The following is a 14567-nucleotide window of genomic DNA, read 5'->3' as shown; positions in this document are numbered from 1 at the left end:
CAATAATGGGTTTGACTGGTTTAGGGCCAAGCATTGAGGACAGTAAAACCACTGGAATCAAGTGTCTGCATTTCAAGAAGTAGCTCCATTAGCCATGAACTGAAACAATCATTCAAGTCAAGTCATTAATCCAAACTGAAGGAATTGAGAAGCTTATTAATTCCAGCTATTGTCTAAATAATGGGAAACATTTCAGACATGAGGTGCAATATAACCTAGGGGTTAGAATGACATATGTAGTGTCCCTTTCATGCCTCCGTCCTTTGCCACTGAATTTCTGCCTTGTCACAAGTTAACATCAGTCAATGTCCACAAACGATTATCACAAGAGTACACTACTTTATACATTGCCTCAGGAAAGCAGCCAACATAATCAATGACCAATAATACCATGGTCATTTCATCTTCTCCCTTCTCCTATCCGGCAGAAGTTAGAAAATCTTGAAAGCACGTGCAACCAGATTCAGGGACAGCTTCTTTCCAGTTGTTATGAAACTACTGAAAGGTCCTCTCATAAGCTAAGTGTGATGTTCTGATCTCCCAAAGTTATTGAAATCATTGTACTATTTTTAAAAATCTGCACTTTTTCTGGAATGTTATCACACAGTAATTCTATATTCTTCACTTTGGTATTTTTCTTTTTGCACTGCCTGTTGTAGTTGTGAAAGGCTTGATTGTACTCATGTGTAGTATAATTTAACTAGATAGCAGACAAACAAAAATGTTTTCAGTGTATCTCAGTACACGATAATAATAAACCAATGCCACTGAATCATAGAAAATCTATGCCATAGAAGGAAGGCATTAAAATAAACCAATCCATACCAGTCAAAAAGGGATACCCAATCTAATTCCAGTTTTCATGTAGAAACAAAGAACTGCAGATGCTGGAATCTTGAACAAAATACAAAGTGCTGGAGTAACTCAGCGGCTCAGGCACCATCACAGGTGCTACCCTACAGCAAAGACCTCTTCAGATGCATATCGTATACATCAAAAACCGTCAGCTTTCTGCCATTTTTTTAGAAAGGAGATGAGGAAGAATTTCTTTAGTCAGAAGGTAGCAAATCTGTGGAATTCACTGCTGCAGAAGGCTGTAGCGGCCAAGTCAATAGATATTTTTAAGGCAGAGATTGACACATTCTTGATTAATACGGATGTCAGGGGTTATGGAGAGAAGGCAGGAGAATGGGGTTGAGAGGGAAAGATAGATCAGCCATGACTGAATGACAGAGTAGACTTGACAGGCCGAATGGACTAATTCTGCTCCTATCACATGAACATAAATCCCTGTTATTCTCAGTGTAAAAACATTTTCCTCATTTCCCTCCTAAGATTTATACCAATTACTATAAAGCTAGGCCCTCTGGCTTTTGACCTCACTGGCAATATGTCTTTCATCTTTGCTCCAGGACCTGCCTTGAAGAAAGCAACCTTGAATTATCCAATCTTTCCAGTTGTAAATCTTGTCTGCATCATGCCCAGTGCAATCACATATCTCCTGTAATGTGGTGAACAGAGCAGTATGCAGGACCTAAGCTGTGAACAAACATTATATCCAGGTCTCAGGTAACATCCCGCTCTTGCATTCAATGCCTTAGTCAGTAACACATCCTGAATCATACTGGACACCTTTGAGGATCCATGAATGAAGTCTAGGGTTACTTTATTTTTCCACACTTAATATCTCAATATCTGTATTACAACATTCCCAAACAGATTGCTTCACACTTCTCTGTCACTTTTTCTGCTCAATGAACCAGAACCACTTCATTTCTTCCTGCAATGAAAAGCTTTCCTCCACCATGTAAATTCCCAAACCCAATTTTGGTATTGAATTTTCATTGTGCTTCAAAAAGTGTGCAACCAATTCTTCATCCATGTGGATCTCCACTGGCAACAGTGCTCCAGTCACTAAAAGATCATCAATCTTTACATTTCTGCTTATTACAACTTCACAACCAATTTTCATCCTGCACTCAAATTTACTTTGACCATCTCTGACACCTGCCTCCCCTTTCTTGATCTCACAGTTTCCATCACATGAAATAGAATATTGGCTGACATCGATTACAAACCCACTGACTCCCACAACTATCTCAACTACACTTCTTCCCACCCTGCTTCCTGCAAAGAATCTATCCCCAACTCCCAATTCCTACGACTACGCCGCATCTGCGCCAAAGATGAGGTGTTCCACACTAGAACATCCGAGATGTCCTAATTCTTTAAGGAACGGGGGTTCCCCTCTCGCATCATAGATGAGGCCCTCACTCATGTCTCCTCGGTATCCCGCAGCTCTGCCCTTGCTCCCCCTCCCCCTAGTTGCAACAGAGACAAGAGTCCCCCCAGTCCTTACCTTCCACCCCATCAGCTGTCGCATGCAACACATAATCCTCCAAAATTTCCGCCACCTCCAATGGGATCCCAGCACTAGCCACATTTTCGCATTTACACCCCTTTCCACCTTCCGCAGATACCGTTCCCTCTGCGCTCCCTGGTTAACTCATCCCTTCCCACCCAAATCACCCCCTCCCCGGGTACCTTCCCTGCAACTGCAGTAAACACAACACCTGTCGCTATACCTCCTCCCTTGACTCTGTTCAGTGACCCCGTCAATCCTTTCAGGTTAGGCAGAGGTTCACTTGCACCTCCTCCAACCTCATCTACTGTATCCTTTGTTCAAGATGTGGACTCATACATCGGCGAGACCAAACGCAGACTGGGCAATTGTTTCGCGGAACACCTTCACTCAGCCCACCTAAACCAACCTGATCACCCGGCTGCAGGACACTTTAATTCTCCTTCCCATTCCTACACAGACTTTTCTGTCCTCAGTCTCCTCCATTGTCAGAGTGAGGCTAAATGCAATTGGAGGAACAGCATCTCATAATTTGCTTGGGCAGCTTACAGCCCAGTGGTATGAATATTGATCTCTCTCACTTCAGGTATCCCTGGCATTCCTTCTCTCTCTATCCCTCCCACACACAATTTGTACTAGCCTCTAATTTTCACCCTACATACAGGCCTGTTTCCTTTATCATCGTTACTTTTTTTGCATTTCATTCATTCAGTTCTTTATCTCTCCACATCACCATCTATATCTCTCGTTTCCCTTATCCTAACCAGTCTGAAGAAGGGTCTTGTCCCGAAACATCACCCATTTCTTCTCTCCAGAGATGCTGCCTGTCCCACTGAGTTACTACAGCTTTTTGTATCATTCTTCGGTTTGAACCAGCATCTGCAGTTCCATCTTACACATTACATTTTTGCTTCCTACCACTGTAGTAATTTTTGATCCAATTTGCCATTCTCTCTTGGATCCTGTTTTTTTTCCTCTCGTTTTCTTAGTCAATCCATCAGTGCTCAATAGTATATATTGTGAAATTCATAACTTCAATGAAATGCTGTCCCCCTCTAAATTGACAGCACCACATACTTCTTTCACTAAGAATATTTGCCAAACTACCCTTCAATCTACCCTTCAGAGGAGAGAAAATAAATGATGATAAGGCTTAATAAATAAAGAAAGAAAATGATACGTACCTGTATATTATTTTCAGGAGGTCTCAAAGTTCTTTTGAAATTTAATAAAATATTTTTGAAGTCTGGTCCCTTGTAAAGTATGAAACACTCCAGCCAGTTTGTGGATCACAACTTTTTGCAAACTGCAGCCCAAGAATGACAGATATCTGTATTTTTACATATTCAATGGCAGAAAAATATTGGCCAGAACATTGGAGATAATTTCTGTTTTTCTTTGAAAACTATTTCTCCACAAGACTCAAGAAAACTATGCTGGAAGGCAAGGTTGCAGTAAGATATTACCATTTTTACACATTATATCCTGCCTTCAATCAGAAACTAGAAACCCAGTTATTAGACAGGAGTCAGCTGGGACTACTGGCTGATTTTATTCTTTCCTCCTCAAGAGACGTGGCGACAAGCTATGGATCAAAATTAATGTTTATATAGCAATCTGCCCAACTTTACGCGTATGAGCTGCACACAGGATATTCAATGTGCTTTAACAAAAGCACAGCAGACTTCTCCCTTTTTGTGCCATGCATACCTTTAAAACAAAACCTCTATGGTATCTAGATTTATAAACATAACTTACTTTTTTCTCCCTTTCAGCTTGTTTGTATGTTAAAGTAACAAAATGTAAATCTGCCATTTCAGACTCGGTTTGTCGAGCTTCAATCAAGCGGCTGATGTATCGATTCACTCGTGATCCCGGAGTGTTATGTATAACATTTGTAGAAAATGATGATCGATTCCTGACTTTTTCAGATGCTGTTCTCAGTGCTCTTCTCTTTGAAAATAAAACAAATATTTTAATTAGTGATGGGCTGAGAAAGAGTTGCACTCCTGTAATTGCTATTAAGCTTATGCTCTGTGCAGAATCTCCTAATACAGAAAACAGAAGAGGAAGGAAGGACATTTCTTTACCCTGTTTTTGTAGGACTGCACATTTTCATGGCATTTGGTGAATATTGAGATACCTGTACAAGATCCATTTGAACTTATTTACAGTGGCTCATTCCATGCCAAACAAAAGCCAACAGTGATTTGTGTATGCATTGTATATTTTGAATAGGCATTATCTGGAATAAACACAATATGTTTTTAAAAGCACAAAGACATATAGGCTGTTTAAGAAATAACTTTTTGGAATCATGTGATGCAGCGGTACCGTAAAGATTGCTGATTTCAGTTCATGACGTGGATAGATCTACATCTCCGAATACAGATTTGAAAAATTCTCTTTTAAGGGGCCTTCTCTTCTATTTCTACTTTCCACTTTTTATTTATTTATTTTTTTTTAATATACACACTTGACGTTTTTCTACTCTCTACCATCTATTTTTCCACTTTTTCCTCTTTCTATTGTTTTCTTTTTCTTGTCTTGCTTACTTCCTTTTCATAACATAAAACTAGAGGTTGTACATAGAATGGATTACGGTATGACATAGTTGGCACCTAAAATTAGGTTCCACTGTACTGTTTTGTGCTGTATTAACTTCTAATAAAATAAAAAAAAAAAAAAAAAAAAGAAAGAACTGCAGATGCGGGAAAAATCAAAGGTAGACAAAAATGCTAAAGAAAATCAGCGGGTGAGGCAGCATCCATGGAGCGAAGGAATAGATGATGTTTTGGGTCGAGACCCTTCTTCAGACTGATGTGGGGGTGGGGGGAGGGGGGTGGGAAGAAGAAAGGAAGAGGCGGAGACAGTGGGCTGTGGGAGAGCTGGGATGGGGAGGGGAAGGAGGGAGAGAGCAAGGACTACCTTAAATTGGAGAAGTCAATGTTCATACCGCTGGGGTGTAAACTACCCAAGCAAAATATGAGGTGCTGCTCCTCCCATTTGAGGTGGGACTCACTCTAGCCATGGAGCAGGCCCAGGACAGAAAGGTCGAATATGGAATGGGAGGGGGAGTTGAAGTGCTGAGCCACCGTGAGATCGAGTTGGTTAATGCGAACTGTGCGGAGGTGTTGGACGAAGAGATCGCCAAGCCTGCGCTTGGTCTCACCGATGGAGAGCAGTTGACAGCTAGAATAGCGGATGCAATAGATAAGGTTGGAGGAGGTGCAGGTGAACCTCTGCCTCATTTGGAAAGACTGCTTGACCCATGGAGTCGAGGGGGAGGTAAAGCGACATATGGGTTCGTAGATTAATTGGCCTCTGTAAAAGGGAGTGGATACAAAAGTGGAATAACATGGAACTAGTGTGAACAGGGGATCTATGGTCTTGTTGGTCTCAAGGACTTGAGCCAAGAGGCCTTCCATATAATATAACCATTTAACAGTTTACAGCACGGAAACAGGCCATCTCGACCCTTCTAGTCCGTGGCGAACACATAATCTCCCCTAGTCCCATATACCTGCGCTCAGACCATAACCTTCCATTCCCTTCCCGTCCATATAACTATCCAATTTATTTTTAAATGATAAAAACGAACCTGCCTCCACCACCTTCACTGGAAGCTCATTCCACACAGCCACCACTCTCTGAGTAAAGAAGTTCCCCCTCATGTTACCCCTAAACTTCAGTCCCTTAATTTTCAAGTCATGTCCCCTTGTTTGAATCTTCCCTACTCTCAGTGGGAAAAGCTTTTCCACGTCAACTCTGACTATCCCTCTCATCATTTTAAAAACCTCTATCAAGTCCCCCCTTAACCTTCTGTGCTCCAAAGAATAAAGCCCTAACTTGTTCAACCTTCAATGCTGTATTACTAAAATTAAATTCTAACTAAAACTGAAGGGGGTGTAAAATGTAATAATCGATAAGGGAAGTGGTCCCCATTTAGTAATGCAACTTCATTGCCAGATGGCAGTATAAAGTAGGATGGTAGTTAGGTAGAGGACTTCCATTGTGAGTAAGATGTAAGATTCCATATTGAGAGTAAGATCCATCATTACATACGCTTCAGTGAATGAATTGCCAATTCAATAAAGTTTAGTGAGAAAACAAATGTTACAAAATCTTACACCGCAGCTTTTTAGTCAATTTATTTGGAAACCTTGTTACTACGAGAAAGCAAATTACCAGCTCATTGTGTGGTGGAGCATCTCGTCACATGTCCATTCATACTTCAATTTCTATGTTTTTCTTATCGCAAATTCTCTCAGTTATATAACTTTTATACTTCTAGACTTTATTTTCAATTCCTCGTGGTCTATTAGATTCTTTTACTCTCTTCGGTTGCTACAATTTAAATAAAAGCAAGCCATTTTGATCATGTCAATATACATTTAAATATCCTAATTTGTTGGTTGAGCCTATATTTAGGTTTGAATTAGTGTCTTCCTTTTGTTGATGTTCATCCACATCTGTGCAACGGTCATTTAGGAAACAAGTAACAAAGCTTCATCCACTTCATGCCAGCTGGGTAGGGTAATGAGGGCAAAAATAAATAGCAGCTTTTTAATAAGCACAATGGGCATGCTGAGAGACTGTTTCACAAGAGCCAATAGAAGGCAATGACTTTCAAAAGGAGTAAGTATGAATAGAGGAAAATAACACTTCCTGCTCAATGCATTTCCTTGTCAAACCGGGATCTCATAGCTAACAGCCATTAGACACATCAGCAAAAAAAAAACAGAATAAAAGCATTCAGATATATTGCTTACCTTGTCATCATCTTCACATGTCATCACATTAGAAAAGGGGATTTCAGCTTTGAACATCTTTCGACAGTGCATGAGTTGAACCAATAAGTAGCACACTGTTTTAAATTTCATTCTCTTTGCTGGCTTTATGTCTGAAAGGATCAACCCTGGAAAAATCTGCAAAAAAGTGAAACAAAAATGAATGCATATTTTAAACAGAATTAGTAGCACCATTTTGAGATAATGTTGCAATTTGAAAGTTTTCCTTTCACCTCACAACTGGGCTGAAACCCAGATCAAACTTGGCAAGTAACCGTCTGCAATATCTTTGCAGAATGGAAAATCTTTTGTTGATTACTTAGAAGCAGTGGATTTTTTGTGTATGCACCAGTACGACACACCAGCACTTCGTAAAAAGTTAAACGTCATTATATATTTTTTTTCCCTACATATCACGTATGTCTATATTAAAAAAACTCACTGAATCGTATTAAATGGATATTGATAAGATGGATGGAGGAAAAAAGTGAAGGATGTAATTAAATGTCAGGAAGTCTTTGGAATTGCACTTTGCTGAAATAAAAGTTAGCATTTATCGTAATCTGAACAGAAACATAAATGGTGGTGTGGACAAGATGATGATTTGGTTGTACAGGTTCACAAGCCATTAAGGTAGTGTCATTACACCTTGGACAAAATAAATTGAATTTGAGATTCTATTTCAAGAGACAGTAATACAAAAGTAAATGATGGGGCATATACAGTCACCTACAGGTAAAAACAATGTGTGTACTGAAAAAACTCTTCCTTTCTTAGCTACAGGCCATCAGTCCTGATATTATCTTATTTGCATTAGTATCAAATTTTATTTGCAGTTCCTTCTTATGGTAAAGGCAATATATATATACTCGGTTGATGTTTATATCAAAAATATGAAAGAAGAAGCCATTGTGAATTTATTCATTGACCGATTCGGGTTGATAGCTCATTTTAGCTTCTGTTCATCATTTAATCCTTCCACTACACTTTATCTCAAATGTAACATCTATTTTATTTGGGAGTGCACATACTTCCCCTATCAATCTCAGGTTAATTCCACGGTTGGAATCACAGATATATCTTCAGAAGGTTATCTTGAATTCCAGTACTGCACCGTAAATGCAAATATCCTATTGGAAGCTGTCACATCTGAATCAAAAGTGACTTCTCCGATATTCCTCAGTGCTTAAGAAAACAATAGCATGTAGAACAGCCTTGTTGCTTGGGGATTAACTTGGAAATAATTGCCAAACCGGCTTAAAATTCAGCACCATTTTAAATATTCACAATTTTCATCTGAGTATTTTGAATAATATTTTAATAGCAAGTAGCGGTATCCGAGATCCCACTGCTATACTTGCAAGGGAATATTTTCCATTGAAATAATAGGATGAAAAATCAAGATAGTTTCTTCACAAGAAGTCTCCAAATTGGTCCAAGTTTGGAATGTTAGTTCTGCCCAGGGTCCAAGGATGCCAGACTACAAACCTAAAATAAACTCCCATTTGAGAAATTGTTCCATTAAATGGTCAGCAAACCGACATAGAAACATAGAAAATAGGTGCAAGAGTAGGCCATTTGGCCCTCCAAGCCAGCACCGCCATTCAATATGATCATGGCTGATCATCCAAAATCAGTACCTCCTTCCAGCTTTTCCCCATATCCCTCGATTCCCTTAGCCCGAAAAGCTAAATTTAACTCTCTTGAAAACATCCAGTGAATTGGCCTTCTGTGGCAGAGAATTCCACAGATTCACACCTAGATTTGTGTCATCCGCAAACTTGCAGATATCACATTTAATTCCCTCATTTAAATCGTTAATATATATTGTAAATAACTGGGCACCAAGCCTTGCGGCACCCCACTAGTCACTATCTGCCATTCTGAAATAGACCCGTTAATTCCTAGTGTTTCCTCGTCTCCGTTCTAAATGGCTTACTCCTTATTCATAAACTGTGGTCCCTGGTTCTGGACTCCCCCAACATCGGGAACATGTTTTCTGCCTCTAGCATGTCCAAGCCCTTAAAAATCTTATATGTTTCAATGAGGTACCCTCTCATCCTGAGTGTACAAGACCTGCTGCTCCATTCTCTCAGCATATGACAGTCCCGGCATCCCGGGAATTAACCTTGTAAACCTACGCTGCACTCCCTCAATAGCAAGAATGTCCTTCCTCTTGCTTCTCTCGATCCAGAGTCGAGAGAACATTGGAAAATGATCACCAATGCATCCACGATTTCTAGGGCTACCTCCCTGACTACTCTGGGATGCAGACCACCAGGCCTTGGGATTTATCTGCCTTCAGTCCCAACAGTTCACCAAAACATAATTTTCTGACTAATGCGGATTCCCTTCAGTTCCTTCCTCCCACTAGATCCTTGATCCCCTAATATTTCTGGGAGATTGTTTGTGTTTTCCTTAGTGAAGACAGAACCAAAGTACTTGTTTAAATGCTCTGCCATTTCTTTGTTTCCCAATATAAATTATCCTGCCTCTGACTGCTAAGATATAGAGTGGAACAAAATTACACACCTCAGAGACAAATGATGGGTGATTTTCATAGTAGTCTTATGATCACATACCAGTGACACTTTAGACTTGAGTGGTTACTTTAAGAAATGCCCTTCTGATCTTTTTTCGTCTTTTTTCAAATTACCAAGGCTGGTAGATCAGGGAATCATTAGAAAATGGGAAAATTGTGGTGGAAGTAATAGTTTACTTTTTAAATGAATTCTGAAATAAAACATTTGATAAGCTGTTGTGGATTTTTGATTGAGGTGTTTTTGTGGGAGAATGGACGAATTATGTAGTGGGCAAGTTGACATGTTGAATTTTTTTTAAGTCATCCAAAACCTAAATAAGCCAAGAAGTAAAGTACATTTTGATTACAGGTAACCTTTCAATTGCCTGTTGGGTGATATTGATACAATAAATGGTCACAATTGTTTTGGAGCTGAAGAAGACTACTGGACAACATGATTACCTTTTCAAACTGATTATTTAATTAGGTCTGGAAAAAAAAATTCTGGGACAATATTTCAACCGGAATTCATCCATTTCTTAAAATATGTTTTGGCCGTAAGCATTCTATTTCCCAATTATCTTACTAAAAATAAAAAAAAGAATTAGTTTAATTCTAATTTATTTTGATAGTTTTACCTTTGAAATGTTTCTTTATGAATAAGATATTTGTGAATTCGGGTTTATCTTTGTGAAAATCCAAAGTTCTTTATCACATTCTCACATCACCCTTATCTTAAGGGAATAAATTATTTTTTTCTAAGTAACCAGCCTATAAATTTAGCAAACTGCCTGATATTTCTCTCTTTGGTTTTCCTCAATTAATTCGATATTTACCCTTAATGTCAAAGCCAGTTACAAGTTCAACATTGTTCCCTGCGGTGCCCCCAATTAGTTTTCAGCTATATTCATGAAACATCTTTTTAAAAGAATTAACTATCCTGAGATCCTCAGGAATCCGTATTGCAAAATTCAATAAAACCCAACAATTGCTTGCCTTTTTCTATTGTTATATTTAATGTGAGAACTGTGAATGTATGCAATGCTTAACTGTATCTATATACACAAGGGAGGTATAAAGAAGAGTCTCTGAAGTTCAGCAGCTGATATCCTGAGCAGAATTATTGAACAAGAAAGGATGTTGAAATGAAACAGTAGCAACTCTGCTGTCACTGGCAAAAATGAGAATGGCTTAAGCACCAATGCTGATTTAATTTCATGAACCTTTAGAGTCTTAAATAGTCTTAACGAGTCTTCAACCCACAAACAAATCAAGACCTTCCCTAATCAGAAGTTGTGGGTGAACAGAGAGGTCAGACTGTTGCTGAAGGCTCACGATACGCTTTCAGATCTGGTGACGCTGAAGGATACAGCTCATCCAGGGCCAACCTGAAAAAGGGAATCAGGAGGGCAAGACACAAACACAAGCTGCAGATCGAGGAGCATTTTCAAAATAACTCCGACCCCAGACGCATGTGGCAAGGCATCAAGTCAATCACGGACTACAACAAAGTTAACACCCCCCCCCCACCAGCCAACGACGCGTCCCTTGCTGGCGAGCTAAACTAATTCTATGCTCGTTTTGACAGGGACAATAAAACACCAGCTATCAAAGCTGCCCCATCTCCGAATGAACAGCCCCTCAGTCTCTCCACCTCTGTTGTACAAGGCGCACTGAGCAAAGTGAATGAGCACAAAGCTGCCGGCCCCGACAGTATCCCTGGGTGTGTGCTCAGGGCATGTGCTGGACAACTATCCCTGGTCTTCACTGACATCTTCAATCTGTCACTGGCCCAGGATGTCATCCCTACATGCCTCAAAACCACAACCATTGTGCCAGTGCCCAAACAGTCAGCTTCAGGGAGTCTCAACAACTTCCGCCCAGTGGCACTCACCCCCGTCATCGCGAAGTGCTTCGAGAAACTGATCCTGGCTCACCTCAAATCCAGCCTCCCTCCCACACTGGACCCCCATCAGTGGCAGACATACCCCCATCCACATAAACGGGACTGAGGTGGAGCGCGTGTCCAACTTCAAATTCCTCGGGGTACACATCTCTGAGGATCTTTCCTGGTCCCTCAACACTGCCAAACTGATTAAAAAGGTGCAGCAGCGCCTCTACTTTCTGAGGAAGCTCACCTGTTCCCTCAGTTCCTGTCCAACTTCTACCGCTGTAACATAGAAGGTATCCTGACCACCTGCTTCATGTTATGGTACAGCAGCTGCACCACAGCTGACAGGAAGACACTGCAACAGGTGGTGAAAACCACCCATCACATCATCGGTGTCCCGCTCCCTGCCATGGCTGCCCTTCACCGCACACAGTGTCTGAGACGGGCTGGCAAAATCATAAGGACCCCTCACACCCCAACCATGGACTGTTTGCCCTCCTCCCATTAGGGAGGTGGAACAGGAGCCTCAGGTCTCGCAACAGCTTCTTCCCCAACACCATTACCCTGCTGAACTCACAGGCCCGGCACTAGCCCCCCCCCCTTCTCATCAGTATTATTTATAGTTGATATAATTTATAGTTAAGCTCTTATTCACCAGAATATAGCACATGTCAATCTTTTGCACCTTAACAACTATCTGTTAATATGTATATGCCTATGTACATACACCAATATATCCTCATTTGCATATATTGTCTTAATCAGCACTTTACTACTTTGCACTCTGGTTAGATGCAAAACTGCATTTTGTTGTACCTGTACTTGTACTATGCGCAATGACAATAAAGTTAAATCTAAATAAAATAAAATCTAAAATCTAAAATTATTGATTTCGAAAGGTGTGGGAATTGTATGCTTGATCGGAAACTTATTATCAAATTAAATAATCTTCTAAATGGCATCTAAACATTGACGAGGCACTCAACCTTTTACTTTGGATGATATTAGCATTGAATGTAGGTGATATTATTCTATTTAATGGTGTCTACAACTTTAGGGATGCCATGTGACTGGAAAAAAAAGGGTCAACAACAATCTGCATTTGTATAGTGCCTGTACACTATCCCAAGGTGCAGTTAGAAGCCTTTTCAAACAAAAGTTTACATCTTGTCCTACAAGACAGGTCTCTATTTGGTGGGAAGCCTACTTGGTGGGAAGTTTAAAGAAGAATAAAGAGAAAGAACTGTAGAAATGTTTAATGACAGGATTTGCAAAGCTTAGTCTCGCCTCAGGCACCACTTCAATTAGTATTACATGCAGCTGCTGGAGTTAAAATGCAACTTAAGGCAGAGAAGGGCATCTTGCAATTGTTGCGGTACAAAAAGGATCTGTGTACTGACTTTTCTGAGATTGAACGCCGTTTGTAGGCAAAACGGAGATTTGTTGCGGCAGTCCATCTGTTTTCTTATGAAACTACAATCTAGATTACTCTGTGGTTTTATATTTTGATCCAGGAGTCCCTATTGACATTACTTCTATGTGGAATCCTTTACAATGCTTTCTGCTGAAGTATAGGTGTGCTGGGTCTGTTCCTGTGCTGTACTTTGCCATGCTCTATGTTCTACAAATTGCATATTCCACTGGTCCAAACCTTACAGCTTGGGGCTGTTAATTCAGCCTATTAAATTTTGTTTTCATCTGAACTATCCAACAACAACAAACCTATGTTTAAGAAGGAACTGCAGATGCTGTAAAATCGAAGGTCGACAAAAATGCTGGAGAAACTCAGCGGGTGAGGCAGCATCTATGGAGCGAAGGAAATAGGCAACGTTTCGGGTCGAAGAGTTTCCTTCTGAAGGGTTTCGACCCGAAACGTTGCCTATTTTCTTCGCTCCATAGATGCTGCCTCACCCGCTGAGTATCTCCTGCATTTTTGTTTACCAACACCAAACCTATGCAGCAGAGATTTTTTTTTTTTTAATTCCACCATTCTACAACATTACCTAAAAAGTAATCATTTTTTGAACACTCCATACATGATAATGCATTCTGTTGCAAAAAATATTTCCACTGTAATCAAGACATGAATTTTGGGTATTGAGCACAATGCACTGGTCTGCAGTCTGCTCTTCCATAATTGCACAATTAATGCCGCTGATTTGAGACAAATTTCTAAGCAAAACTTTTAGCCTGTTCAACAATGGATATTTATTCCCTCCTTCCTTTATTGTACTTTATTGTCAAATTTTACATGGGAAAACGTTGTAATATTTTGAATGAATTAAATTTGGATCTCATATGAATATCTAATTCATTAGTGGTTAGTAAACAAAAAAATCTCCAAAAGAACTGCAACGTAAAAATGCTGTCACTCTCCAAGCATCCACAAATGCTAATATATAAAATTATTCCTGCTTAATAATCATATGCATACTAGCTTTGAGACACATCAAATTCATATCTCTTGTGAAAATTAACACTATTTCTGGGAAGATTAAAAAATTGAATACAATCGTATAATACAAAATTAACATTAAAATCCTCCTGAAAGGAGAAGTTTAAATCTTCCACAATAATTAAATTTAAACCATCAATGCCATCTGGATTGTGAATATGCAACAGCACTGTAATCCTACAAAAATGGTCTCTGGGAATCTCACTGGAGATGGTTTTTTCTGCACTTGCTGTTATCGCAATTTTCTGTGTTCTATATTAATTTAATTTTCAGACCTTACTGTCCTCATCTTTTTCTTGGATTGATTCCATTTCCAGCAGAAGGTTTAATTAGGTTGCACATAATTGCATTCCTTGATATTAATAATTCGCCCACCATGCTGTTAGATGGAACACATGAAGCTGTTTAAAAACTTATCCTGGAAACTTTATATTTTGATGCACCCTGAATAAGCTTTTGTGTCTTCAAGAGAAAAAAAAAACACACATAGCTGGCAACTCATTCAAAGTTCCCATTATCCATCCCCAAGGATCACTTCCCACCTTCCC

At 39.7% G+C, this 14567-nt stretch overlaps 1 protein-coding gene across 2 annotated transcripts in view; it reads right to left on the bottom strand.

Annotated features, from left to right (window-relative positions):
• The window catches only part of LOC129710284 (adenylate cyclase type 1-like), a 253216-nt gene that overhangs the window by 75526 nt on the left and 163123 nt on the right, over nt 1–14567 (bottom strand). For both annotated transcript variants that reach the window (XM_055657175.1, XM_055657184.1), the window contains 2 exons: nt 7135–7290; nt 4121–4315 (listed from right to left, as the gene is read on the bottom strand). In XM_055657175.1, the coding sequence (XP_055513150.1) occupies nt 4121–4315; nt 7135–7290 (351 nt within the window). The remainder of the gene's footprint in view (nt 1–4120; nt 4316–7134; nt 7291–14567) is intronic.

This window comes from Leucoraja erinacea, chromosome 2 (genome assembly GCF_028641065.1).
Source record: "Leucoraja erinacea ecotype New England chromosome 2, Leri_hhj_1, whole genome shotgun sequence".
Lineage (NCBI taxonomy): Eukaryota > Metazoa > Chordata > Chondrichthyes > Rajiformes > Rajidae > Leucoraja > Leucoraja erinaceus.
This window is presented reverse-complemented; position numbering and strand designations above follow the sequence as displayed.